Consider the following 27,214-nt stretch of genomic DNA (forward strand, 5'->3'; position numbering starts at 1 on the left):
GTGTCATTCATGCAATCAAGCTTTGGGCTTTGTTTTTGCAAGAAGAAGGACACGCAAACATCAAGAATTCAAGATTAAAAAAAAGACCGTTGGATTTTGGAGTTGGAATGGGCCTATATTTCAATGCAGCTTGGTTTCGTATAAACACCGAAGGTTATGGACCCTCTCGTTTTGTTTTTGTCTTCTTTTTTTTAGCAAACCCTCTCGTTTTGTTAGGGCCGGAGAAGCACAAGAGCAAAATTCGGCCCAGCCCATCCGCTCCTGACAGCGGTCACAAGCCACGCGTGTGGGGGCGTATCCCCTGGCCCTTGCACGCCGTCGCAGAATCTCGACAATCCACGCGCGGCGGTTACTGTACTGGACATGAGAAGCCATGATATGATCTTCAGTGGCGTTGAGCGCGTGGGTGGGAAATGAATTATTTTGGAGAGCGAGAGCTGAGCGAAAGGGCACAGGAAAGTATTTAAGGGGTGTCCCAAATGGAACCAGAGGGACAGTGACGTCAGCAAAATGAGGAGGTTTAGCATTTCTTTGAAATTTCTCCATTCCAAGCCAGGCCTCAGGTTATCCTGTTCTCTCCCTCTCTCTGGGCTTCATCACAACATAAAAGAAGAAAGTTCACGCTACACTCGCCAATCTGGACTCAGGATGGGCACATTTTAACCGAAGACCGAAAACCGAACCGAACCGAACCGAACCGAACCGAAATGTAGGTTTTTCGGTTTGGTTTCGGTTTTTGCATTTTGGAACATCGGTTGTCGGTTTCGGCTTCGGTTTCTAGGCGGAACCGAACCGTAACACCGCAAAACCAAAATCCCAAAGCGTCCAGGCGTCAGTACACGCTAACACGCCACCCCTCCCCAGGCTCCCACGTATCCCAGCAACCCAGCCCAACCCACGGCCCAGCTGCTCGCATGCGTCCCTGAAAAGAGAAGTAGAGAACAACATCGTCCTCCACGACCCACTCTCACTAGGTCGTTCTTCTCCCGTCCAAGTTGCAAACCCTAGCAGCCGATGCTAACTATCCTCCTGGCGGCGGCGCGGAGCAGCCGCGACCCCACGACAACGTGAGCAGGGGCGCGCGTGGCGGCGGCGGCTACTAGCGACGCGGACAGGGAGCAGCGCGCGGGCGGCAGCTGCGTGCTGCAGCGGGGCGCGGTCCACAGCGGCGAGCTACCCTAGGCGGCACCGAGCAGGTAGCGGCGCGGCATCGAGCGGCTCGGGCAGCGGTGGCGGCGACTGCAACCAGCGAGATTCGGTTAGTACGGTTTAAACCGAAAAACCGATGTAGAAAACCGACACCGAATTCGTCGGATTCCTGTTCTTAGGTGAACCGATCGGTTTTGGATTCTGAGAACCGAAGTTTTGCCAAACCGAACCGAAGTATGGGTTTAAACATGCCCAGTCTGATATAAGAGACAGTTCGTCGGTGTACACTAATGCAGCATAAACACTGATCGAGGACAATGGCAACGCTGAGGGTGGTTATTAAAGTTTGATAAGCAGTCGCCAATGGGAATTCTGAAAACACTGAAATAGTCACAATGACAGAGCAAAGGAGGACCAAAAAATAAAGAAAAAGAAGAACACATAAAGCACTTTATGCAGTTCACGTGCCCAGGCATTTCGCTGAAGTCAGTACCATAGCTTTTTTTTTTTAGTGGATGAAGTCAGTACCATAGCTAGCATCGATGCTTGTGCACTTCGCTTGCATGCTAGGGCCCGGCCTCGGACACAGTTCTATCAGCCCTGCCCATTTCAGTGCAGCTTGGGCTACCCGTTTTGTAAACACTGAACGTGATGGACCCTCTCGTTTTCATTGGGCTGCAGAAGTGCAAGAGAAATGAAATCGGCCCAGGCCACCCCGTCCCGGCATCGGTCACCACCAGCCTGGGGCATCGCCGGCGGATCCAGTGCCCGCCGTCGCAGAGCAGATCCTCCACAGCCAGCGGTGGCGTCCATTGCGATCTATCTCCACTTCCTGTCGGCGCCGCGTGGACATGCCAGCGCGCCACTCCACAGCTGACACGTTCACCTCCACACTCCAGGCCCGCCTGTCGGCCACGCACTGCCTCTGCCTTCCGACGCGCTTGCCCTGCCATCCCAAGCGCGGATCGGCGAGCGCAGAGAACAGAGGGTGCCTGTTTTTCTGCAGGAAACAGAAACACTACTGCAAACAACATTTCGGCCTGCTACTTGCTACAGTACATTCAGTCAAACTACGCAGAAAGTGAAACTACGCAGCCGTGCTCAACATTCAGTCAAATGGATGGAGCGTCCTGATGTACAGCAGCCAATTGCCAACATTTTGGCTCTCTGTTTCGTAACCAAGGTACCAATGATCACATACATCTGTTGCCAGCAACGGGAAGAGCACAGACAGAATCCGTGTCACGCACGGAGCAGACAGCAGAGAATGGCATCAAACTCCAGTTCATGAAATATTTGTAGATTAGCATTTGGTCCAAGCTGAATAGTACATAAAGGATCAAGTTTATGTAGGTGCCTCAAGTGCAGAATACGGTACGAGTACAGGAAGCAGCCAAGCAAGAACATCGTCTTTTACAAACAAGTGAAACACTGAATCGACAAGGCTGAAACTGAAATGAAACATGACTACCATCTGCGTGTTCTGATGGACTTATTTTTTAGATGGTACATATAACGGCTCAACAAACCTCATAATATAACCACACATAAATAGCAAACAGAACACAAATAGTCTTCGCAGCAACCGTATGGCATAGATACACTGCTGCTCTGAAACGAGGTAAAGCAGCAACGAATGGCCGTCGAACCAGAAACTTTGCTTCACGAGATGCTCTCCGAAACTTGATCATTTATGCTGCAGAGTTTAAATGGATATCACTATATCAGTTCGCAACATTCGGATGTAACTGTTAGAGGTGAATGGTAAATAAATGTCCTTCTGCTAACCGAAAATAACTACGACATGAGGAAGACCAACAAATTGCCTTTTTTTTTGGAAGTTTTAGGCAAGAGCCTCAACCAGATTTGGTTTGTGAATAGAAACTAGGGGATGCAGCACTGTCACAGATATTTATGCAAAGGGGGTGAAGATTGATACACAGTGATCTTATCTTACTAGGACTAGTACTAATTGGACACTATAAAAGAGGCTCAAGTTAATCCATATGAGATGTTTTGGACAAAAGTGAATTTTAGAAATTCTCAAAATATCAGAAAAATTTGGCCATCAACTAGTAACACTAATAATAATTAATTAAGAGTGTACTCTACTGCCTAAAAATGTCTCTGTTTTGATAAAATCTGAAAGAAGTATTTTGAATAAAAGGTATAATAAGCATTAGAGGTTTAACGTAGTGCCTCTAACTAGTAACAGTAAGGATGTAGTAATAACGAACTTCTAATGGTATGTCTCTTAAAGTTTTTAGCCACGTATTGATAAAGTACTGTAACACTAATAAACTGCATCAGTTATAGATGAACTGACCAGAGTGCTGCTAGCCATGATCAGGACACCACCCTTGAAGAAGGTGGCATGTCAATGTCCATCTCCATCGCAGCACTGCAGAGCTCGGTGGACGCTGGAGAGGGGTTTGCAACTATTGCTTCTTTCAAAGAATTGTCGTCTTCTCGTTTTACATGCTTCGAATCAGAAGAACTGGGTTTGTCAACTGAATTTGATTCGACCCTTGAGATCGAATGTTTCCCTCGCATGGTGGAGGAGCCAGTCGCAGGTACTGTTCTCTCCGTGGCAACATATTTCACCATAGACCCCGTGCCATTCAGATCAACACTTTTCAGATACAAAACTCTTGGTCTCTTTGGATGCTTCTTAGCTGCATCTTCCCAATCAGTTTTTGTTTCCTGCTTAACCTCAGAGTCAAGTGCAATTTCCTGGAGAATTTTGTGCCATTTGATTTCGATGCCAGATAGCCCATCTAAACCATGATTGAGAAGCCGAAGTGAGAGGAGATTCGGCAAAGCTCCTTCGTCAATCTTGGGGAGGCTTGCACATTGAACAAGGCATAGGCGTAGCAGTCCTGGAAAATCGTCACTTGTGATGACGAAGCCTTCAAGACTGACTCCATCCAATCTGAGGGACTCCAAATCACTGAGCTTGCGCAGGTCTGATAGGTCTTTTTCCGTCAGATCATTAGTCGACGAAAGGCACAACTCCCTGAGACTCCACAACACCGTAGTAAACTGAACCAGTCCCCTCAGCTCTCCATGTAGTTTCAGGGACCTGAGGTTACCATATGCTAGAGAACTCAGGATCCTTACTGAAAAATTCCCAATATCTAATGACAGAGAACGAACACAAACACCTGTGTCCAAGTCAGCCTGCACGAAGTTTTCAATAGCCACCAAAAGGCCATCAAGGCCCTCATCAGTTGTCGAGTTGCAGCATATCTTAACCTTTTTCAATATCTTCATATAAAGCATTAACTTTGAAAACCCAGGGTTATTGTCTGTGACAAATCCTGCTAGCGTTTGCAGATTGCTTTTTTCAGGCACATACTTTTGTGGTTCACTTTTGTCCCAGTCCCTCTTATCAAGCTTGAACCTTCCCAACAGATGAGCTAGGTGGGGCAGCTTGATGACTTCCACGGGTAATATGATAACTTTCTTTGTCTTCCTCATGTCGAGGGTCTCTAAGCAATGTAATTTCTCAATATGCTTCGGCAGTCTGCTTATTTTGTCCCCGACACTCAAGTATTTCAGATACCATAGCTTGTGTATGCCATCAAGATGTTTGTCCTCCAAATCCTTGCATTCTTCCAAATCCAAGACTCTCAGCAGCTGACACTTGGCAAAATACCCAGCAGCTTCACCTGCACTTCCATAGATCGTCAGAGAATGGGCACGGGATTTCTCTTCATCATCCCCATACTTGCTGTTTGGTGTGTTCTGAATAAAGAGGTGGCGGTAGTCTTTTCTCTCTTCGTTGTTGAAAGATGTAATGAACTTAGAAGACATGGACATGTACAGCAGGAACTCGTGGAAGATGCTATGAGCTCTGCAAGTCTTCACATTTGCATTCTTGCTTGTATCAATTGGCCAAATGGTACTCTGGTCAACTAGTTTCTTGAAGTTATCTTCTGCAACAACTAGAGTGCTGCGTGAATGATCATGCTTCACATATCCTTCAGCCGACCATCGCCTTATCAATCTGCTCCTGCTGATGTGACAACCATTTGGGAACACACAAACATAGAGTAAGCAGGTCTTGAGATTGAGAAAACCTTTTGGCAGGCATCTGTAGGTACTCATAAGAACCTTTTGCAGGTCCACGAAGGCATCGTCCGTTGCCATACGAAAGCCTAGGTTGCTGCAGAGTTTCTCACAGACTGATTTGGTGATCCTATCTTCACTCTGCAAATAATTTGCCAAGGTAAGAAGAGCATGGGGGTGGCCATCACATTTATTCATGATTGACGTTGAGCTCCTCTCCAAATCAGGCGAATGCCCCTTCAATACAGCTTTCAGCAACTCCTTGGAATGCTTGTTACCTAGAGCTTCCATATTGTGCACATAACCGTTCCCACGGCTGCACACTTTAGCTACTCTCTGAATTGTTGTTGTCACAATTATTCTTCCCGTTGCCTTTTCAGGGAAGGCAGATTTGATACCGTCCCACCATGTTTGAGTCTTGATGTCATCAAGTACAATAAGGTACCTAGCAGATTGATTGATAAAATGAAATGTTAGTACAGTTATCATTCACTAGAATGAGGGGTCAATTTGGTACATTAGCCACTAATAATGGTGAGCTTGAAGGAAGCACATACACCATTGTAATTCAATCTGTTGCACACAGTGGCAGATTAAATATTTTCTTTTGTTTATTAGGCACCCTAAAGGCCACTGTCTTATATATCATTGATTTATATACACAAAGAGTGGAGTAAAAAATAATAGAGACAACTGCTCCACTTTTTTGTCAATAAATCGTAGGGGCCTCAGAAAAAAAGTAGAAATATTGTATCCAAGCTCTTCTTTAACACAGAACAAATGCAGGGTCACTTCTTTGCTAAGCCTATGCTCCCATAAAAATAAATGGAATAAAGGTAAATGGAGAACAAAATCATTACCTCTTAGTTCCCTTCAGATACTCTGAGATCTTGGCCTGGAGCTGTTCAACGTCTAAGTCAGAGATCTTGTCTCCCTGGCCAAGCTTCTGAAGTAACTCCATGAGGAGTCCCTTGGCATCACACCTGTGCTTCGACGCCACAATCCAGGCTCGGTGACGGAATTTGCGGGTGACATCGGGGCAATCATATACTGCCTTCGCGAGCGTGGACTTTCCAGATCCACTGAACCCGACGATGGAGATCACGCTCAGCTGCTCCGGCTCGCCCTCCACATCCTTGGTCGCCCACTCGCAAATCTCTTGCTTGGACTCGTCGATGCCCACAGGTTCGATCTTTGTTGTGTATGTGTTCGCTGTGGGCGTCGAGGAGTGGGAGATTTGGCGGCCATTGATGTCCTTGTCGTGGTCGCTTCTCCGCTGTTTTGCATCCTTCAGCCTCTCCTTGAGTTTTTTTACCTTGGCATCTAAGAGTGGCTCGGTGGTGAATCCGAGGGCCTTATGGAGTGGGCTGCCATTTTTTTCAACAACGTGCCGCAGGATCCGATCGAGGAAGTCCTCGATTTCGAGTGCTAGATCATGCATCTCTTCCCGGTATTTGCCCATCACGGCACTCAAATCGACCTCTTCCGAAAGCTGGTCCTCCTCATCTCCGGCGATCATGAGAAGGTCTCTCCTGATGGATTCAATGTCATTATCGAAGTCCGACCAAAGATCATAGCGCTTACCTATAAGCTTGATGACCACTGACACCACGTTGCTCGTCACAGCGCCCAGCAGACTGCCCACCAGGGGGGCCACCATGGCAGCAACCACACCTCCCTTCAACTTCAAGCCACTGGTTCATCAGCGGCCGGATCACTCTCGTGTGCACCTCTCCATGTCCATGCTTATGCTAGACCGCTGTCAACTCAGGGTAGGTGGATGAAAGATATATGATGAACTAACGTTAGAAACCAGTTCCTGGCTAGCAATGAAAAACAGGTAGGGGTGTGTTCTTTTTTTTTATTCCCAAAATGTTTGTTGGCCTTCAAATTCCTCACCCCTAGCTGATTTTTTTAGAAGAAGGAATAATTCTAGACGCCCTAGCTGATAGTTGTACTGGATATCTCTTTCATAGAAAGCACAAAGTAGTCAAAATGTCATTATGATAAGATACCCCGCCGTGCAGTACTGGATATGATGGACATTTACAGGCACAGGAGTGAGAGTGACAACACACAGGCAGAGACAGCAGCGGCTAGCTAGCTGATGCAGTGATGCGTGCCCGGCCGGGTGGCCTGCTGGCAAGCAAGCGACTGACAGGGCATTTGCTACTCGGTAGCAGCGTGGCATTTACCGTGCCGATTCTCAGGGGTGTTTATGTCACGTTAAATATTTATATATTAATAAGAAACATTAAATATAAATTAATTACAAAACCAATTACATAGATGGAGGTTAATTTATGAGAATGAATTTTTTAAGTCTAATTAATCTGTTGTTGGCACATATTTACTGTAGTACCACATCGTCAAATCGTGGACTAATTAGGCTTAAAAGATTCATCTCGCAAATATCGCAAGTTATGTAATTAGTTTCGTAATTAGTCTATATTTAATACTTTATGTGTCCAAATATTCGATGTGACAGGAATTTTAGGAGGTCTATAGAAACCAAACAGGCCCTCAGTACTGACTAGTGTAGCAGCATCGCATTTCACCTCCCTCAGCTACCGCGTTTGCTGCGCCACAAAATTTGATGCATCCAACTAGCTAGCTTAGCTGTACAGTAGCGTATAAGTAGGTAGACACGAATTCAACCCTTGTATGTTGTTTGCTTATGCCATTTCTCAAGACTTGTCTTGTCAGCCATATATTCTAGCTCCGAGGTATCGGCCACGTCAACGCCACCTAAGATACTCTGTTGTGCACGATCAAACACCTCAAAGCTAAGATCTGTGACCCCCTAGCTAATAGTTGTACAGGATATCTCTTTCTTGGAAAGCACAAAGTAGTCAAAATGTCATTATGATAAGATACCTGAAATGTTCGTTTCATGTAAAATATCAATGATATTAGCCCCTCCACTTTGCCATCCATCAATTGGTCTGTAAGGACCGCCAACAAAGTGCCAGCTGGGCGGGCGGCCGAGGCGCCAGGGAAGCACCGTAGTCAAGCAGGGGCGGCGGCAGAACCAGCAGGGTGGGGCGGGATGGCGATGGCTGAGTGCACCAGCGCCGTTGCAAAGAAGATAGGTCGTGGGCTCCTCAAATCACGTGAACGGTCGTGCCCGGTCACGCCTTAACGCGGTCCAACTCGAAACTAAAAAAAACTCGATTCAGCCTGTAGTGGTGGTAAACCACGTTATGCAGATTATTCTGCATTTTGCTCCTGGTTTAACCTGTTGGATTGTTTTGGGGAAGGAGTTAGCTGGGGATGGTTGCATTCGGACAGCGTCTATCGTGCCCAACAACTGCTTTGGCCCTTGAGCTATATATGTTTAATTATTTTAGTTGTCCTCTCAAAAAATATATTGTAGTTGCAGTACTTTTTTGACAGCGAGATGCCAATTCATCGGCCGATGCCATAAAGGACGGGTTCATAGGAACAAAGCCATTTCTATATGTCACCATCCATAGCCAAATGATAGGGTCCCACGAAAGCAATACAAGTTCTTTCTTCCTATAATGTAGTGGACGTGTAGTGGGGAACTTCACCGTCCATCGATTGCTTTCGAGGGCCTTTCCTAGAGTGTAGTGGACGCACAATCAGCAATCAGCTCTTACCACTTTTATAGGTCCACAATCCACTAAGGATACGATATAGGCAAATTCAATAGACAGAAGAGAGAAAATAGAAGTTACCCATATATTCCTGCTTACCATGCTTTGACTGGACTTGATTGTGCGAGGCCAGCATTGGATATCTTCGGTGAAGTTCTTTTTTCCTGCAGCATCATTATCATTTTCATTTATAGGATTCGGTTCCTTAGTATTGATCAGTACCTAACTAGAACAATTGATCTCTGATCGTTGCAGACAGAATGATGGAACCTCTGAACAGCTGTTCGCTGGGTGCCATGGGATCCCTTCTCAGAAAGCTCGATGAGCTACTGCGTACTGAAGAGAGGGCAAAGGGACTCATAGGCGATCTTCGCATCATAAGCACCAAGATGAAGAAGCTATCAGAGGTACACAGCCCTCCCCATACGGTGAAATACTGGATGAATGATGCGCGTGAATTGTCCTACGACATGGAAGTCTGCGTCGACCTGTTCGTCCATGCCAGCCAGCCAGAAGATGTGCCAGCTAAGGTAGCGTGGGTTTTGGCCTGGATTAAAGAGATCTTGGGATTTGAGGCTCGCGTGAAGGAGGTTAACGAAAGATGTGAGAGGTACAATCTTGTTAACAGATACGTACTTCTCAGTAATCCGGCAAAAATTTTAGTGAGCCGTCATCTTCGAACTCAGTACGAAGAACCCGATCCTGTCGGCATGGAAGAACCAACAAACAAGATTCTTGAGTGGCTGATGCCGAAAGGACATGGTGAAGAAGACCTCAAGCTCAAGGTTGTTTCCGTTCTTGGTGATGAAGGAGCCGGGAAGAGCACGCTTGTCAAAAGAATATGGCGTTTATCTGAAGGGAAGTTCGACTGCCAGGCTTTCGTGCGGACGGCAAAAAAGCCTGATACGAGGATGATTCTCAGAAGCATACTCTCACAAGTTCGCCCGAAGCAGCCACTAAAAGTCTGCAAGGTGCCAAAACTCGTTAGCGATCTAAGGGAACATCTCCAAGATAAGAGGTTCGAAAACTATGCCTAGACAATTAGCTGAATACTTTTAAACTTGTTTCTAACCCTTTTCAGTGCTCCGGGTGCGCACATACCACACTATAGATAGAAAACTCACTCTAACCCAATCTTATTTCAAAGACCAAAAGACAGACATGCCATAGTAGGTAAATACATTTTAAGCTTTTATCTTAATTCTCACTAGATTCACTAGAAAAAAAAAATCATATAGCTTCTCATAAAAGCAATACATACGATCATCAATTTTGTAGTCCCAATCATCATTTGTTAGCTAGATCCAACTAACTTGAAATTATCCATGTCCTATTATATAAAGACCAAACTCTTACCATTAAATCTAAAATAGCCCTTAAATCTATATTCAAATTCCCCACACATGCTATACTATTGAAATAACATAAAAAACCCCTCTAGATCTACTTCTAAGTTATCCACCTCTGTGCTTATGGAAAAAAACAAAGTACCTAAATGCATATCATACTTATGAATCCCTCACTTAGACCTTCACTAGTATATTAAAAAACTAACTCAAGGTATACATGCATGTATGGCATAGATCATGTATAGTAATGTTGAGTGTATCAATATTCATGGTTTAAATTATTATGAAAGTTGTTTCCTTTATGAGTTACATAAACTACCAGAATCCTGAATTACCTTGAGGGCCAAGAGTTTTCTTAAGTGCAAAGAATTTTCTTAAGGGCCAAGAATCCTGAAATCATTTTTGTAGTAGTATATGCCTGTCGGTGCAGAAAGTGACCAACAAGTAAATATTTGTAGTTTTGCCGTACGTTGTGATCGGAGATCGCCTAGCACTCAATGACACAGGGTTTATAATGGTTCATGCAACGTGCCCTACGTCCAGTTTGAGTCGGTCGATGACTTTATTCCTGAGCCCAGGTGCTCGAAGTTTGCAGTGGGGTTACAAACGAGAAGGAGAAAGATGGGGGTACAAGAGGTCCGGTCGGACTCTGGTTAGAGGGACCGAAAGCGACAGGAGCCCCGCTATGATCTAAGTGTTCAAGCGTGTGATTGAGATTCGAACCTGGCGGTTCTGTGGTTGTGAACTGGCGAACTTGATCGATCTAATGAATCTGGGATCACTTGAATGTTAGGGAGAGAGTGCGTCCCCTTTTATAAATGAAGGGGGTGGCCTTACAAGTGAGAGGGAGAGAGTACGTATGCTTCTAAGCCTTGTTGTCCACGCCGGCAGCTGCTCAGGTTGGCCAGTTCATAAAGTTTGATGAGATCTCTTTCAGCCATAGCGGCCATACCTCGGTAGCAGCGTCCCTGCCCAGGAGCTGCCTCGACTGCATGAGAAGGTCAGGAGCTCCATGTTCTTCTACTGAGCATCTATGGGTGCGACACTCTTGAGGTACCCATTGCGCTCACCGAAGTCGAGGGAGTGGAACCAGGCGGGTCCCTTGAGGTACCCGTTGCATTCGCTGAAGTCGAGGGAGCGGAACCGGGCGGGTCCCTCGGCGGTGGTTATGTCCGGCGGCGTGTGCCGCGGTTTCTCCTTTGGCGTCCAGGCGATGTCGTCGAGCGGCCGCAGTAGTATTTGGAGTAGTAGTAGAAAATATAATAGTTGAGTTCGTGGGTGAGTCCCCGTGTGAACAGTTTTTTGTATCAATGAATACATCAGCTCTGTTCTTGTGATAGAATCACTATCCATTCCTTGTTTTTTATCCTGGCATAACTTTTGTTTTTATCCTTTTCTTTTTCGCACCTGCCGTTAGTTCCGTAGGCTACAGCTGTTAAGAACCTGGGCATGGCCCGCGGGGCTCGGCTGTTTATAACCGTAGGTCATGGCGGGGTGCGTTTGGTCGGGAATAAGAACAGAGTCACGTAGGGCAATCGAAGGAATGGGATGTGCTTCCATTCGGGGACAAAGTTGTTTACCATGTGACAGTAAAAAAGAGATGTACTATCTAGTATTGTACCCTTATGGAGCCCCCGAGCGACCCGGGCTAAAAATGTTCGGGCTAGGGTGCTTTTACAGGAGCAAGTGTTCACTAAAAAAGCGGTAAGACCAAATTTAGGGGAAAATGACGTAGTTGTTCAATGTTCCAAGTGTTGGTGAGAACGTTGCCGTTGTTGTCCTCCAGTCGGTAGGTGCCCGGTCGGATTACTTCGGTCACCGTATAGGGCCCTTCCCATGGTGGAGAGAGTTTGTGTTTTCCCTTTGTTGATTGGGTCCTCTGGAGTACGAGATCGCTGACTTCGAGTATCCTCCCCCTGATCTTCCTTTCGTGGTACCTGCGTAGGGTTTGTTGGTAGCGAGCGGAGCGGATGACGGTCGTCTCGTGGGCCTCTTCGAGCTGGTCGACTGCGTCTTGCTGAGCCTCCGCGATTCGATCACGGTCGAAAGCCTTCACTCTTGGGGCGCCGTGGTCGAGGTCGGAGGGCAGTACTGCCTTAGCTCCGTAGGCCAGGAAGAAGGGTGTGAACCCTGTGGATCGGTTTGGGGTCATTCTCAGGCTCCAGAGGATCGCTGGGACCTCTACAACCCATCGTTCGACGTACTTGTTGAGTCAGTCGAAGATGCGTGACTTAAGTCCTTGGAGGACCATGCCATTGGCATGCTCAACCTGACTGTTAGTTCGTGGATGTCCGACCGAGGCCTAGTCGATCCTGATGCCGTATCCATCACTGAAGTCCAGGAACTTCTTTCCGGTGAAGTTAGTCCCGTGGTCGGTGATGATACAGTTAGGAATGTCGAACCGGTAGATGATGTCGAGGAAGAATTTGACTGCCTCTTCCGAGCGGATGTTGGTGATGGGCTTGGCCTCTATCCACTTGGTGAACTTGTCGACTGCTACGAGTAGGTGAGTGAAGCTGCCTGGGCCCTTTTTGAGGGGTCCCACCATGTCGAGGCCCCAGACCACGAATGGCCAGGTGATGGGGATGGTTTGGAGCTCCTGTGCCGGCAAATGGGTTTGCCGAGCGTAGAACTGGCATCCTTCACACCTGCGGATGACCTCCTCTGCATCTCGTAGCGCGGTGGGCCAGTAAAAACCTTGGCGAAAGGCTTTTCCGACCAGCGACCTTGGGGCCACGTGATGTCCGCAGATCCCGGCATGGACCTCGAGGAGGAGTTGCTTCCCCTAGTTGGTGGGGATGCACTTCATGAGTACCCCTGATGGACTCCGTTTGTAGAGTTCGTCACCAAGCGTGACGAAGGTCTTGGCGCATCGAGCGATCCATCGGGCTTCAGTCCTTTCGGATGGGAGAACCTGAGGAGGTAGGCGAGTAGCGGTGCTCGCCAGTCAGTTTGATCGAGTGCTAATACGACGACGTTTGCGGGTGACGTCGTCATGGAGGTACTGAGATTGGAGCACCTGAGTGCTGGCTTGGCGTTGGGGTCAGAGCCCCTAGGTGCTGGCTTGGCGTCGGGGTCAGATCCCCCGAGCGCTGGCTGGGCGTCGGGGTGTGTCTGGATCGGACCTTCCAGGATGCGGGCGGACGACTCGTGGACGTCGTTGATGAAGACCCCGCTTGGGGATGGATCCCGCCTGGCGGCCAATTTCGCAAGAAAATCGACGGCATCGTTGTCCCTTCGAGGGAAGTGATGTAGCTTGATCCCTTGTAATTTGTCCTCGAGCTTGCGCACCTCTTGGTAGTATGTTGCCATGAGGGGGCTTTTGCAGGAGGACTCCTTCATGACCTGATCAACGACTAGCTCCGAGTCACCGCGAACATAGAGTCGCGTAGCACCGAGCTCGATAGCGATGCGTAGTCCGTTGATGAGGGCCTCGTACTCCGTGGCATTGTTTGAGGCTAAAAAGTGGAGGCGGATGGCGTAGCGGAGCCTACTCCCGTCCGGGGAGATCAGAATCACTCCAGCCCCCGAGCCAGGTGCCATTACTGACCCATCAAAGTACATTGTCCAGTACTCGTGGGTGACGTCTGGGGTCGGTAGCTGTACCACTGTCCATTCAGCGACAAAATCCACGAGAGCCTGAGATTTAATGGCGGTACGGGGGATGTACCTCATGTCATGGCCCATGAGTTTGAGTGCCCACTTAGAGATCCATCCCATGGCGTCGTGGTTGTGGATGATGTCCCCGAGTGGGTATGAAGTGACGACTACGACTTCGTAGTTGGTGAAGTAGTGCAGGAGCTTTCGGGTCGCCATCAGCACGGCGTATAGGAGTTTCTGCACCTGGGGGTACTGGACCTTGGGGTCGGTGAGTACTTCACCAACAAAGTACACGGGCCGCTGGACCTTAAGTTGGTGTCCCGGCTCCTCCCTTTCGATGACTAGCATGGCGCTTACCACGTGGTTGCTAGCCGCGATGTAGAGGAGAAGAGGTTCTCCCCGTTCGGGAGCGACGAGGATCAGTGCTGACGTCAGGGACGCTTTGACGCTCTCTAGGGCCTGCTGAGCTTCCTCGGTCCAGACGAAAGTGTTCGTCTTTTTGAGGAGCTTGTAGAGTGGCATCCCCCGTTTGCCAAGCCAGGAGATGAATCGGCTTAGGGCAGCCAGACAACCGGTGAGCCTTTGCACGCCCTTGATGTTGCGTATGGGACCCATGTTGGAGATAGCCATGATTTTTTTGGGGTTGGCCTCGATGCTGTGCTCGGACACAATGTATCCTAGCAGCTTCCCCTTTGGAGCCCCGAAAACATATTTTCAGGATTCAGCCTGATGTTGAATCTTCGGAGGTTTGTGAACGTTGCGGCCAAGTTAGTGATCAGGTCGCAAGCTTGAGTTGTTTTGACCACTATGTCATCGACATAGACGGCGATCGTTGGTCTTGGCCACTCGGTTTGATCGGGCTGATCGAGCGGGTCGATTTGGTCGGCAAAGCATTGCTGCATGCACCTTTGGTAGGTGGCGCCAGCGTTCTTCAAGCCGAATGGCATGGTTACATAGTAGTACAAACCATACAGGGTGATGAACGAGGTTGTGAGCTGATCAGACTCTTTCATCGCGATCTGGTGATAGCCTGAGTAGGCATCCAGAAAGAAGAGGATCTCATAACCCGAGGTGGAGTCGACTATCTGGTCTATGTGCGGCAAAGGAAAGTGATCCTTTGGACACGCTTTGTTGAGGCCAGTATAATCAACGCACATTCTCCACTTCCCGGTCTTCTTTTTAACAAGAATGGGATTGGCAAGCCAGTCGGAGTGGAATACCTCTCTGATGAATCCGGCTACCAAGAGTTTGGCGATCTCTTCGCCTATGGCCCTACGCCTCTCGTCGTCGAAGCGACATAGGCGCTGCTTGGTGGGCTTTGAGCCTGGGATGTGGCGTAGTGCATGCTCGGCGACCTCCCGTGGTATGCCCGGCATGTCAGAAGGCTACCATGCGAAGACATCACGGTTATCGCGTAGGAAGTCGATGAGCTCATGTTCCTATTTGGCCGAGAGCTAGGTCCCGATCCGAACCATCTTGGTTGGGTTGGTGGGGTCGATTCCCACTGCCTTGGTTTCCTCGAGCGGACAGAAGGCCATCGAGGAGGTTGGTTTGTTGCAGTCTGGGACTGCCGGGATCGATGATTCCCCAAGCCGCGGGAGCTCAGATGAGTTGACAACCGTAGTGGCGAGCTCGTAGTGCTCGCGGTCGCACGTGAAGGCGTGTGAAAAGGCACTGCTCATGGTGATGACGCCGTTCGGTTCCGGCATCTTTAGCTTGAGGTAGGTGTAGTTGGGGATTGCCATGAAGTTGGCGTAGCATGGCCGCCCCAAGATGGTGTGGTAGGACCCTAAAAAGTCCACCACTTCGAAGGTGAGGACCTCCGATCGGAAGTTGGCCTGGTTGCCGAACGTGACGGGCAGGTCGATCTGCCCGAGCGGGTATGCCTACGCTCCTGGGATCACCCTGTGGAAGGGAGAGCCCGCCAGGCGAAACTCCAACCGGGGGATGCTCATGGCGTCGAGGGTGTCGACGTAGAGGATGTTGAGGCCACTGCCTCTGTCCATCAGCACCTTGGTGAGGCGCTTCTTGTTGGGCACCTTGATCGGAGATTCTGACCAGCTAAGGAAGGAGGGACGGCCGTCTCGGTGGCGCATGCCTCCCTATATCGTACCTTGTGCTGGCGCTTGGACCAGATGGCGTCGGATCCACCAAAGATCATGATGCATTCCTCAGCATCGGGGAAACCGTCTCTGTCCTTGCCCGCCGCGCCTCCTTTCTTGGCTACCGCCTCTTTGCCGTCCCCTTCTTTTGGCCCACTGGCCTGTCGTAGGAAATGTTTGAGGAGCTCGCAGTCCTTGTAGAGGTGTTTGACGAAGTAGGCGTGGTTGGTGCACGGACTGTCCATGAGCTTGTTGAAGTGGTCAGGCAGTCCCTGTTAGGGCTGCTTGCCAGTGCGATCAGCCGCGGCGACCAACGCGGTGCTGTCCAATCGGCGCCGATCCTTTTTATTCTTCTTACCCCTCTATGTGGAGGGGCCCTCGTCTTGGTCCGTGCGCTTGGCCTTGCCTTTGTCCTGGCCCCCGTTGAAGACCGCTCCGACCGCATCCTCGCCAGAGGCGTGGTTAGTGGCAACGTCGAGCAGGTCGCGGGTGGTACGGGCTTCAGGCATCCAAGCTTGTGGATCAGGGACTCACAGGTCGTTCCAGAGAGGAATGCGCTGATGACGTCCGTGTTGACGACATTAGGGAGGGAGTTGCACATTGGGAGAACCTGCGGATGTAATTCCGCAGGGACTCGCTGGGCTCCTACTGGCAACTCTTGAGGTCCCAGGAGTTTCCAGGGCGGACGTACGTCCCTTGGAAGTTTCCAATGAAGACTCTCTTGAGGTCCGCCCAGTCACGGATGCTGTCGTGCGGGAGAATTCAAGCCATGCCCGAACATGTTCCCCACGCAGATGGGGAGATACTGAATGATGAAATAGTCATCATCCACTCCTCCGGCTCGGCAGGCGAGCCAGAAATCTTCGAGCCAAATACCAGGGTTTGTCTCCCCGGTGTACTTGGTGATGTTGGTGGCCGGTCGGAAGCGCTGTGGGAACGGCGCTCTCCGGATACGCCGGTCAAAGGCCCGTGGTCCTAGGCCCTCAGGGCTGGGACTCCGGTCGTTCGGGCGGCGACCATGCCTACGGCACGTTTCGCTGCTCCCCTCGATGGTTCAGGCAGGGTCCATGTCGCCTGCTCTCACCGCCGCCCGGTGGACGTCATCATCATGCCGGGCCTGATGCCGGTTGCTGACGACGCTGCGAGCGTCCTAGTGCGGACCGAGCCGCTCGTGTATCGGCGGTCGGTGCAGAGCAGGTGCCTGGTCAGGCCAAGGCACGGCTGCTGCCTCCCAAGCCGCACTTGGCGGCTGTAGCGGCGAGTGGATGGAGCGATCCATCTGGCGCGTCCCTACTCCCTCGGTGGGGAGAGATGGCGCGTGTCGGAGTCGCGATGCGGAACTTTCCGCCTGTTGAACGGCGGTGGCTTCTACTAGGACTCGGAGGTTCCGGTAGACCGCCCGCTCCTGGGGGTCGACGGGCTCGGGAACGCCGCGTAGAAGCATTGCTGAGGCAGCGATGTTCTGGCTAGCTCGAGTGAACTGTGGGAGATCGTTCCTCTCGTTCATGATGTCGTGTTGGACCTGACGCGCGCGGCCGCAGGCGCCGCCCACCGGGTTATGCGCATGGGGCGCAACGTGCTGCACCGAGCTTGCTGGCGTAGGCGGCGGTTGGTTCTGCCGCCATTGTCGTAGTTCCTCGACGTGCCCTTGTGCAAACGCGAGGGCCCCCGCACGTGGTTTCGGAGGGGTGTAGTTTGCGCAGATTCCGCAATGACCGGCGGCTATCCTAGGACATCCGCCATAGCGCACTCCCAGGACGGACGGTGGCTAGGTGCCACGTCGCCGATGCTGGAGCCGTCGCTTTCACCCTCGTCATCCAGGAGCTCGTGGAAAGTGGTAGGAGCATAGCTCGCCATTCCCACGAATTTGGATGTGAGGGGAGAAGGTGGCAGCGTCCCTCGGAGCCCCCGAGTGCATGCGTCCGCGGGGGACGCGAGGCCATAGGGGAACCGATCGTACGGTATCCGCGATGCGGTCAACATGGTCCCTCCGGATAATTGGCGGGAGATAGTAAATAGAGAGTAAATTACAGTATGCATATTACTCACAGCGGGGTTTGAGCAGAGAGTTTGCTCGGAATGAAGCACAGATGTCGCGTCGTCGAAGTTGTGCGTCCCAAAGTCTATGGAGGGCGCCCCTTCGACGGGTGCCGGAACGAGTGCCTCCTCGCGGAGGTGTAGTACGCCGAGCCAGTCGGCGACGAAGTCCAGGCTTCCGAGGAGGAAGGCCTGGGATGGCTCGAAGACGGGTAGAACCCACATCCCAACAGGTGGGAGCGTGGGAAACTCCAGTGAGCCGAAGCGAATCGTATCGCCAAAGCCCGCCATGGCGAAGGTGGCAGAAAAATGGGCCATCCGATGACCAAAAAGTGTTGAACGTACAACGTCTTCCCCACGGACGGCGCCAACTGTCGGTGCAGAAAGTGACCAACACGTAAATATTTGTAGTTTTGCCGTACGTTGTGATCGGAGGTGGTCTAGCACTCACTGACACAGGGTTTATACTGGTTCAGACAACGTGCCCTACGTCCAGTTTGAGTCGGTCGTTGACTTTATTCCTGAGCCCAGGTGCTCAAAGTTTGCAGTTGGGTTACAAACGAGAAGGAAAAAGGTGGGGGGTACAAGAGGTCCGGTCGGACTCTGGACAGAAGGACCGAAAGCGATAGGAGCCCCGCTATGAGCTAAGTGTTCAAGCGTGTGCTTGAGGTTCGAACCTGTCGGTTCTGTGGTTGTGAACTAGCGAACTTGATTGATCTAATGAATCTGGGATCACTTGAATGTTTGGGAGAGAGCGCGTCCCCTTTTATAGATGAAGGGGATGGCCTTACAAGTGAGAGGGAGAGAGTATGTATGCTTCTAAGCCTTGTTGCCCACGCCGGCAAGTACAGGATGATGGTAGGCGCCCACAATATTGTTGGATGTCGGATGCACGTGGGAGGTTCCGTCGTTTGGTTCGGGTATGGCAGATGACGGTATCTGTTATACTGTTGATGCCCAAAGGTATGTGAGGAGTTTCACCATGTTCACTCGATATGGTAAATGCCGGCGCCTACAACACTGTTGATGCCCAGAGACATGTAGGGGGAGCCTTACCGTATGGGAGTTAATGACGCTCACAATACTATAGGGAAAATGTCGGCGCCTACAACACTGTTTGTGTCAGGGAGGTTACAGAGTACTGTTTCTGCAGGCGTACAGAGTACGGTCCCTGGTATCGTGGTTTGACTTGTGCGCCCTGCCTTGCTTTCTCCGTTCGTTCCCTGGTCCTTTCCGAGCGGGCGTCCCCGGTCGGTTGGTCCCAGTCGGCTCTGATTGCCCCCGTCGGAGAAGAACAGTGAGCAGGGTTTTACGTACCCCGGTCGGAGACGTGGGGTTGGAGTCGGAAGTGGTGCTTTGGCTAGGCCTTCCGGTCGGAAGGCCGTCCGGAGGCGGGCTGGAGACCGAAGTGAGCGCTCCGGTCGGAGAGGTGGGCCGGAGTCGAAAAATGGGCGCTGCTCCTCCTCGGCCTGACCTTCCGGTCGGTGATTAGATCGCCCTTCTGGCCTGCTGTTTAGATACTTGGGTCGGCCCATGAATTGCGCTGTCTGTTTGGGCAGAGCCTTTGCGAGGAAGACGATCCGCGAGGGACCCCGGGTTTATGAACCCGACAATGCCACTTACAATAATTTGCACGCATGGTAAAATATTTTGTCAACAAACATTGCTTAGTGGTGTCCAAACATGCCACATGTTATTTGCCATCATTAAAGTTATAAATCACAATATTTGTGTCACCCAACACTGACCCCAAAGTATACACAATACGATAAGCAATCTTCACATGCATTGAATTTTCATGGTTATCTAAGTATATATATGTATGTACCCAGTAATATTAAGATGTTGAAAAATATGCAATGAAATTTGAATTAGGAAATTCTAAAGCAGTTCTGACAATTTGACTAAGAATTGCAGACATTCATAACTGAGATTATTAGCACATTTTATGTCTTCAATTTAAAACTTTGACGGCTACAACATTCTATTTTATATGATTGTTGCTATGATGAAGCATGTGACATGTACAGCATTTTGTTACCAGGTATTTTATTGTAATTGATGGCTTATGGGATGTGTCAGTTTGGCACATTATTAAGCGGGCCTTTCCAGCCGGTAACCAAAGAATAATAACAACAACATCAGTTGAGAACGTCGCCCATGTATGCTGCAGTTATGACAGTAATAGCATTGTCAATGTCAAATGTCTTGGTACTGATCAAGCCAAAAAATTATTCATCGATAGAGCTTTTGGGTCTGAAAAAGGATGTCCACCACAGTTCAATGATTTCACAGATGAGATCACAAGAAAATGTGGTGGTTTTCCCTTAGCCATCATCTACACTGCTAGACTTGTGGCAAGCCAACCAGAAACAGAACAGGAGCAGCAATTGGATTATGTCACTAAGTTTCTGCCAAACAATTTGAGTACACACTCATCTTCTATGGAGATCCTGAACCAAGTACTGAAACTGTGTTACAGTAGTCTTCCTCATTGTCTGAAGACATGTCTGCTGTATCTTAGTGTGTATCCAGAGAATTACTTACTTCTGAAAGAAGATTTAGTGAAGCAATGGATAGCTGAAGATTTCATATGTACACCAGAAGGGAAGGACATTGTAGACGTTGCCGGCAGTTATTTTGATGAGCTCCTGAGTTTAGGCCTGATCCAGCGAATAGATATTGTTAACTCTTACAGGAAGGGTTTGTTGTGCTACACAGTGCACCCTGTGGTATTTGATTTTATCACATGCAAATCCATGGAAGATAATTTCATCACCATCATAGATTATTCTCAGTCGACAGTAGTTCTCAGTGAGAAGGTTCGTCGACTGTCCCTCCACTTTGGCAGTGCAACATATGCTACTACACCCGAAAGTGTGGAATTATCACAAGTTCGCTCACTCTCTTTTATTGGACTCTTGGGTTGCATGCCTTCGATTGCAGAGTTTAAGCTTGTTCGAGTCATGATCCTCCATATCTGTAGTGACGACGTGGACACGAGGTTTTCACTTTCAGAAATATGTAACCTGCTTCAGCTAAGATATTTGCAGGTCAGGTGCAACGTCACTGTGGAATTGCCAATCAAGATGCAGTGTCTAAAACACTTGGAAACACTAGAAATAAATGCAGGGGTAGAATATGTTCCATTGGATATTGTCTGTCTTTCAAGATTGCTGCACATCCACCTTGGAAAAAAGTCAAGTCCAAATCCGGCTTTTTCCTTAGTTGACTGGAACTGGTTACCCTGTTCTTCCATCTCCCTTCGGAGTTTTGAGTTGCTGCATCCCATTTGCATGTTTTCAAGGCTGCCCCTGCGGTTTCGTCAACTACACAAACTCCGTAGAATGGAAATTGTGGTCAGACAATTGTCGGACGACATTGATGTCCTAGCGGAGTTACCGGTTCTCAAACATCTGTCCTTGTACGTCCGAACACCACCCAATTTAGCAATAATCTTCAGCAGAGGAATGTTCCCAGCTCTCGAGTATTTCAAATTTGCCTGTGGTGTGCTATCGCTGGGCTTTCAGAAAGGAACACTGCCCAATCTTCGTTGGCTCAAGCTAGTCTTCAACGCCCACAAAAGGGAGCAGTACGGTATTCCTGTGGGCATCAGCCACCTGTTAAGCCTCCAGAAAGTTGTTGCAGGCATTGGGTTAGCCCCTGGTGCTGGGAAATCTGACAGGATAGCTGCAGGGTCTGCGTTCAAGGATGCAATTAAACAGCATCAATGTCACCGAAGTTTTGAGGTGGTGGTGAAAAGGGTGGATCAAGTTGACGAGGATTGGAACCAACAGGAAGGATCCTCAAACGAACGTGGGCAAGTGTCACTGTGGAAGCTGGCGTTCCGGACCCCGCCGCAGCTCCCGGTCTTCACGGGGAGCAAGATCGAGGACGAGGCTGGGAACCCGCTGGAGGTGATCCTCGTGGACGCGGACACCGGCTCGCCGGCCGTGCTCCCGCAGGCGCTGCGCGTCGAGCTGGTCCCGGTGTTCGGCGACTTCCCGCCGGAGGGCCGCGAGGACTGGTCCGCCGACGAGTTCCATAGGAACGTCGTCAAGGAGCGCCATGGCAAGCGCCCGCTCTTGACAGGCGACGTCAGCCTCACCATGAGGGACGGGCGCGCCACGGTGGGCGAGCTCCAATTCACGGACAACTCGTCCTGGCTCCGCTGCAGAAGGTTCCGCATCGGGGCAAGCGTCGTGCCAACAAGCTACGACGGCGGCAGGATCGTTGAGGCCATCACCGAAGCCTTCATGGTCAGAGACCACCGTAGTGATCTGTTTCGGAAGCACTACCCTCCCGTCCTCGGTGACTCAGTGTGGAGGCTGAAGAACATCGGCAAGGAAGGCGCGATCCACAGGAAGCTGAGGCACAACAACATCGAGACTGTTCAGGAATTCCTAAGGATGCTAGCGGTCAAGCCTGACGAGCTGCGAGCGGTAAGTTTCCATTCTTCAGGGGAATGCTTTCACGGACTCTCGGTCTCTCGCCGCGGGCTGGTTTTGACTCTCTTTGAGTCCTCTGTTTTGTGGGATCAGATTCTGGGCGACGCCATGACCGACCATATGTGGGAGGCGACAACCAGCCACGCAAGGACATGCGTCCCGGGCGACGAGGTGTACGTGTACACAGCGGGTGGCAGCACCATCTACGTGAACTCTGTCTTCAACCTCGTTAAGGTCAAGATCGGCGGCACTGAGTGCACCTTACAGCAGCTGAACAGAGACCAGACGGTGAGTGAGTTGATCGATCATCTGCCTCCTTGAGCTGGACATCAGAACTCTTACATTACATTTGCTGTCTCCTGCAGATGTTGTTGCGGCAGCTAATTCTGGAGGCGTACGAGCACCGCTACAACCTCATCGAAACGCGCTACCGTCCCTCCCTTGACGACTCGGCGTGGGTGCTCGAGAATATCGCCAAGGAAGGCGCGTTCCACAATAGGCTGGAGCACAACAACATCAAGACTGTTCAGGACTTTATAAGGATGCTAATGGTCAAGCCTGACGAACTACGTGCGGTGAGTTTCCATTCTGGAGGGGGATCGGAACTCTGGCCGTGCATGCTTGTGTTTGAATGCTCTGTCTTGTGGGATCAGATTCTGGGCGACGGCATTACCGACCGTATGTGGGAGGAGACCAGCAGGCACGCGAGGACCTGCGTCCCCGGCGACAAGGTGTACGTGTACGCAGCGGATGGCGGCACCATCTACGTGAACTCCGTCTTCAACCTCGTTAAGGTCGAGATCGGTGGCATTGAGTGCCCGTTGCAGCAGCTCAACTGGGACCAGATGGTGAGTCTGTATATATTGTCTATCATATCATCTGACAGCTATCTTGATCGTCATATCATATCGCCAGAGGTGAGGTGACAGACTTTTCTTACAAAACCACTGTCTTTCACGGTAGGCGTTGGTGCTGCCGCTAATTATGGAAGCGTACGAGCACCGCCACGACCTCGAAGAGACCAGTGCGGTCACATTCCACGGCGACGCCACCGACAACATTGCACTGCTCCGCGGTAAGTATCTGAAGTCTGAGCTGGCCTTCTCAAATGTCACATTTTGTGACTTGTATAGAGATCGATCGATATCCTTTTTCTCACCTCTGTGCTCTGGCAATTCGCAAATGCAGCACGTTTTGCGGCGCACTCGCGAGCGGACATGAGGCCAGTCATCAACAACTTGGTTCCCAATCCCTGGATCATACAATAGTAAGCCAAGCACATGAGCCAACACGCAGTATAGTTAAATGTAGATACCAGGGATCAGTGTTCACTCCTGCCTTGTTTCCGTCAGTCTGCCAACCACTTTGCAAAAACCATATCTGTTTTCTTTCTCGCATTTTCCTATGACTTTCTACTCCAAAACTTGTTTGCTGTATGCAATTCCTCATTCACACTCAAACTTTGAAACTTGGTTTGGGTTCGCGTTCCCAACTTTCCACCCCTCCATTCTCAAGTGCACAAAAATATACTGTACTACCAAATAATGCTTTTTCGAAAGATCCAGTTGCCTGGCTTTCATTGATAAGTAGAGGAGAAATATTTTTTACAGTACTCCCAAATATTCGCACACAAGTAATTTGAGTAGTACTCCGTAGTTAATATATGCACAAACTCATACTCATTTCTTTAGAACTCATTTTGAGTACCCCAAGTGGAGGAATATCTCAGGCTAACAAACGGCTTTCTTAGGCTAACAAATATCTCATGAATATAATAACTGCTTAAGACAAGTTAGTTAGAAAGTAGGAGACTCACATTTTTTTGTCAAGCCTTATAAGCATTAATTCCTAAACTCATTTACATTTTTTGTCAAGAGATTTACATTTTTTGTCAAGCCTTGTAACCATACATTGACAAGAGATTTACAATTGTTATCAAGCCTTATGGGGTCAATGACGAAAACCTGAACCCACTTTAATTTAAGAAGTGGACACCATAATACGTTCTCGAAATATAAATGGTTAGGCACCCATGCTTTAAAATTCCAATACCCTTCTTTGTTTAGACCCCATTTGTGAGTGGTTCTGGCTCCTTGGCATGGAGGAGCCAGAGCAGAGCCACTGAAATCCTAATTCATTTCGAGAAGAGAGATAAAAACAACTACTTGCTGCACGATGCCTAGAGGAACCAGAGAGCTGGTACACCAAAAATAGCGGTTCCACTGAAATCCTAGTTTATTTTGAGAAGAGAGATATAACACCTCCTCGGTAAATAGTGCCCGGAGGAACCAAAGCCGAAGTACCAAGCAGGGCATTAATATTATTTCAAAAGCATACAATAGTAGCGGAAATGGCCATATTACGGAGCCTATGTCTTTTTATGAGAGCATTCCTAGCAAGGAAACTCACGATTTGGCATAATATTGTTGCACGTGTGGATCTTATATTACTAACCTAAATAAGGATTTGGATCCTTTTGTGTGGATTTACCAAATTATGACAAATTCACACTCAAGCCAATCTATGGTTTTCTTGTGAATAACGAAATGAAGGTTGCACAAAAGGTTGACATCTGGAAGTAACTCCCAGAAAAAAAATTCTCTTTTGGCTTTTTAAAGGAGGGGTCATCCAGACTACGAACAACCTAGATAGGCGGAATTGAAACAACAGTAAAATTTATTGCTTTTGTAGTGAATTAGAAAGTATGTAGCATCTCTTCTTTGAATGTTGTTATGCCAAATGTCTATAATGTGCGGTGTACCTTGTTTCAGGTATCTCACAACCACATACATCAGCTCAGTTGTTCTGTTCTTACTCCAAGCAGTGGGTCAGAATCTTACATCGTTGTCATTGACGTGAGCTGCAACGCTTAGCTGGGCAATTTAGCACACACTAAAGGATTTTGTGTACAAAAACTTCTTTTGCAGGTTCTATTCAACAAGATGCACTGGTTTCGGTTTTGTGTGCTCTTATATAGCATACTAATGACCAGAAGGAATTGTTATCGTTAAAGGGTGTGTGAACTTTTAGAGTCTAAGAGCTATGTAGTTCTTCACGTCTCATGGATGGCCATTTAGGATTCACATTGGTCAATAATGTTGAACTTATTTTTTTTGTTTTGATCTTAAATCAAATCTTTGTCTCATGCCTCTTCGTTGAAAAGGTTAGAATCAGGAACAAATCCAGCATGTACAATACGAAGGATTGGGGATGAGGAAATTCTAAATCACTTCAGCTATTTAGATTCGATTCTACAGATGGGGTTAACATTTTGCATATGCCTACTATATACCCTTGTCAACCTGATACTCAGTATTGTTTGTGAGCTAAGATGCATATTTTTTATTATCTGGCTGTACTAAAATTTTGGGATCTATGCATCAATTGGCGCTGAGTTGTGGTCTGTAACACAGGCATTGCTTCATATCAAATCCCAATCATATATGTGCAAATGGCTGCTGAGCACGAATCTAATGTGTTGCCACGATCCTTTGTTTTTTCTTTTTTTTAAAAAAATAATGCTTGTGAGAGGTGAGAACGTCTGTACGTGACAACCCAGGCTCGACAACCCAGGCTCAATGGAATAACGATGTGTGAGACCGGCCAGTTGGGACCGACCGAGTTTTCGGTACTGTAGCGATGAGGTACTGTACCTTCGGTACTGTAGCGATGAGGTACTGTACCTTCGGGGTGCTGTATCATCAGCACAATATTCCCAGTTTAGTCCATATCGAAAATGGAACGAATGCTACACCAGCTTAAAAGCCTGGACCTGGGAGGCAGTTAACTCTGGATCGATTTTTTTGCGCGAAGCGAGGACGAAAGCGCAAGAGAGTTGATTAGCAGGTGTAGTTCATTCAACATGTAGAGTAGGCATTAGCCGTCATCCCGGGTTGGGGCGTTACAAAATGGTAATCAGAGCCAACTCTCGTGTTTTCACGATTGCATATGGTCCGAAAGCCTGGACAGGTTGTGCATGGCTCCAGTGAGGGCATGACACTTGGGCCGGGGAACTGGAAATACGGACGTGGCCAAGAGAGTCGATTCTGAACATTTGTCCTGTATGGGTAAGCTAGTTTGATAGCTCGATGAGGACATCGAATCCTTTGAGGGTGGGTGGATGTGAGACACAGCCCATTGGGCCAGTTGGGCCGGACCAAATTCACGACACTGTAGCGATGAGGAAAGCCTGGATCTGGGAGGCTGTTAACTTCGGATCGATCCTTTTGCGCGAAGTGAGGACGAAAGCGCAAAAGAGTTGATTAGCAGGTGTGGTTCATTCAATATGTAGAGTAGGCATTAGCCGTCTTCCCGGGTCGGGACGTTACAAAATGGTAATCAGAGCCAACTCTCACGATTTTATGTTTCCGTAGGGTCCAGAAGTCTGGACAGGTTGTGCATGGCTCCAGTGAGAGCATGACACTTGGGCCGGGGAACTAGAAATACGGACGTGGCCAAGAGAGTCGATCGTGAACATTTGTCCCGTATGGGTAAGGTGGTTCGATAGCTCGACGAGGATGTTGAATCCTTTGAAGGTGGGTGGATGTGAGACCCAGCCCATTGAGCCAGTTGGGCTGGACCGAATTCATGACACTGTAGCGATGAGTATTGTAGCTTAAGGTACCATAGCATCGGCACATTATTCCCAATTTACTCCCATGCCTGAAACGGAACGAACGCTAGACCTGCTTAAAAGCCTGGACCTGGGAGGCTGTTAACTCCAGATTGATCCATTTGCACGAAGCAAGGACGAAAGCGAAAGAGAGTTGATTAGTAGAGTGGGCCTAAGCCGTCTTCTCGGATCGGGGCGTTACACGATGTCTGTTGAATGCCAATAT

At 49.0% G+C, this 27,214-nt stretch overlaps 2 protein-coding genes across 3 annotated transcripts; one reads left to right on the plus strand and one right to left on the minus strand.

Annotated features, from left to right (window-relative positions):
• Window positions 1–2,433: 2,433 nt before the first annotated feature.
• On the minus strand, window positions 2,434–7,140 carry LOC136486992 (disease resistance protein RGA4-like). Its single transcript, XM_066484095.1, has 3 exons — window positions 6,081–7,140; window positions 3,476–5,665; window positions 2,434–2,845 (listed from the first exon to the last, which is right to left on the minus strand). Exons 1-2 carry the CDS (start codon window positions 6,878–6,880, stop codon window positions 3,496–3,498), a joined length of 2,970 nt encoding a protein of 989 aa, XP_066340192.1. The 5' UTR covers window positions 6,881–7,140; the 3' UTR covers window positions 2,434–2,845; window positions 3,476–3,495.
• A 1,621-nt stretch (window positions 7,141–8,761) lies between these two features.
• Window positions 8,762–25,337, plus strand: LOC136487002 (disease resistance protein RGA5-like). 2 transcript variants are annotated; one of them, XR_010767107.1, is made up of 10 exons: window positions 8,762–8,988; window positions 9,096–9,858; window positions 19,973–22,370; window positions 22,470–22,664; window positions 22,742–22,951; window positions 23,030–23,224; window positions 23,340–23,451; window positions 23,565–23,643; window positions 25,148–25,203; window positions 25,304–25,337. XR_010767107.1 is itself a non-coding variant. In XM_066484103.1 (9 exons), coding segments are annotated over exons 2-9 (3,948 nt in total). In that variant the 5' UTR covers window positions 8,762–8,988; window positions 9,096–9,100; the 3' UTR covers window positions 25,149–25,337. The 2 variants fall into 2 exon arrangements, 1 of the variants encoding a protein (XP_066340200.1); XM_066484103.1 differs by having other exon boundaries at window positions 25,148–25,337.
• The last annotated feature ends 1,877 nt before the right edge of the window (window positions 25,338–27,214 follow it).

This window comes from Miscanthus floridulus, chromosome 10 (assembly GCF_019320115.1).
Source record: "Miscanthus floridulus cultivar M001 chromosome 10, ASM1932011v1, whole genome shotgun sequence".
Lineage (NCBI taxonomy): Eukaryota > Viridiplantae > Streptophyta > Magnoliopsida > Poales > Poaceae > Miscanthus > Miscanthus floridulus.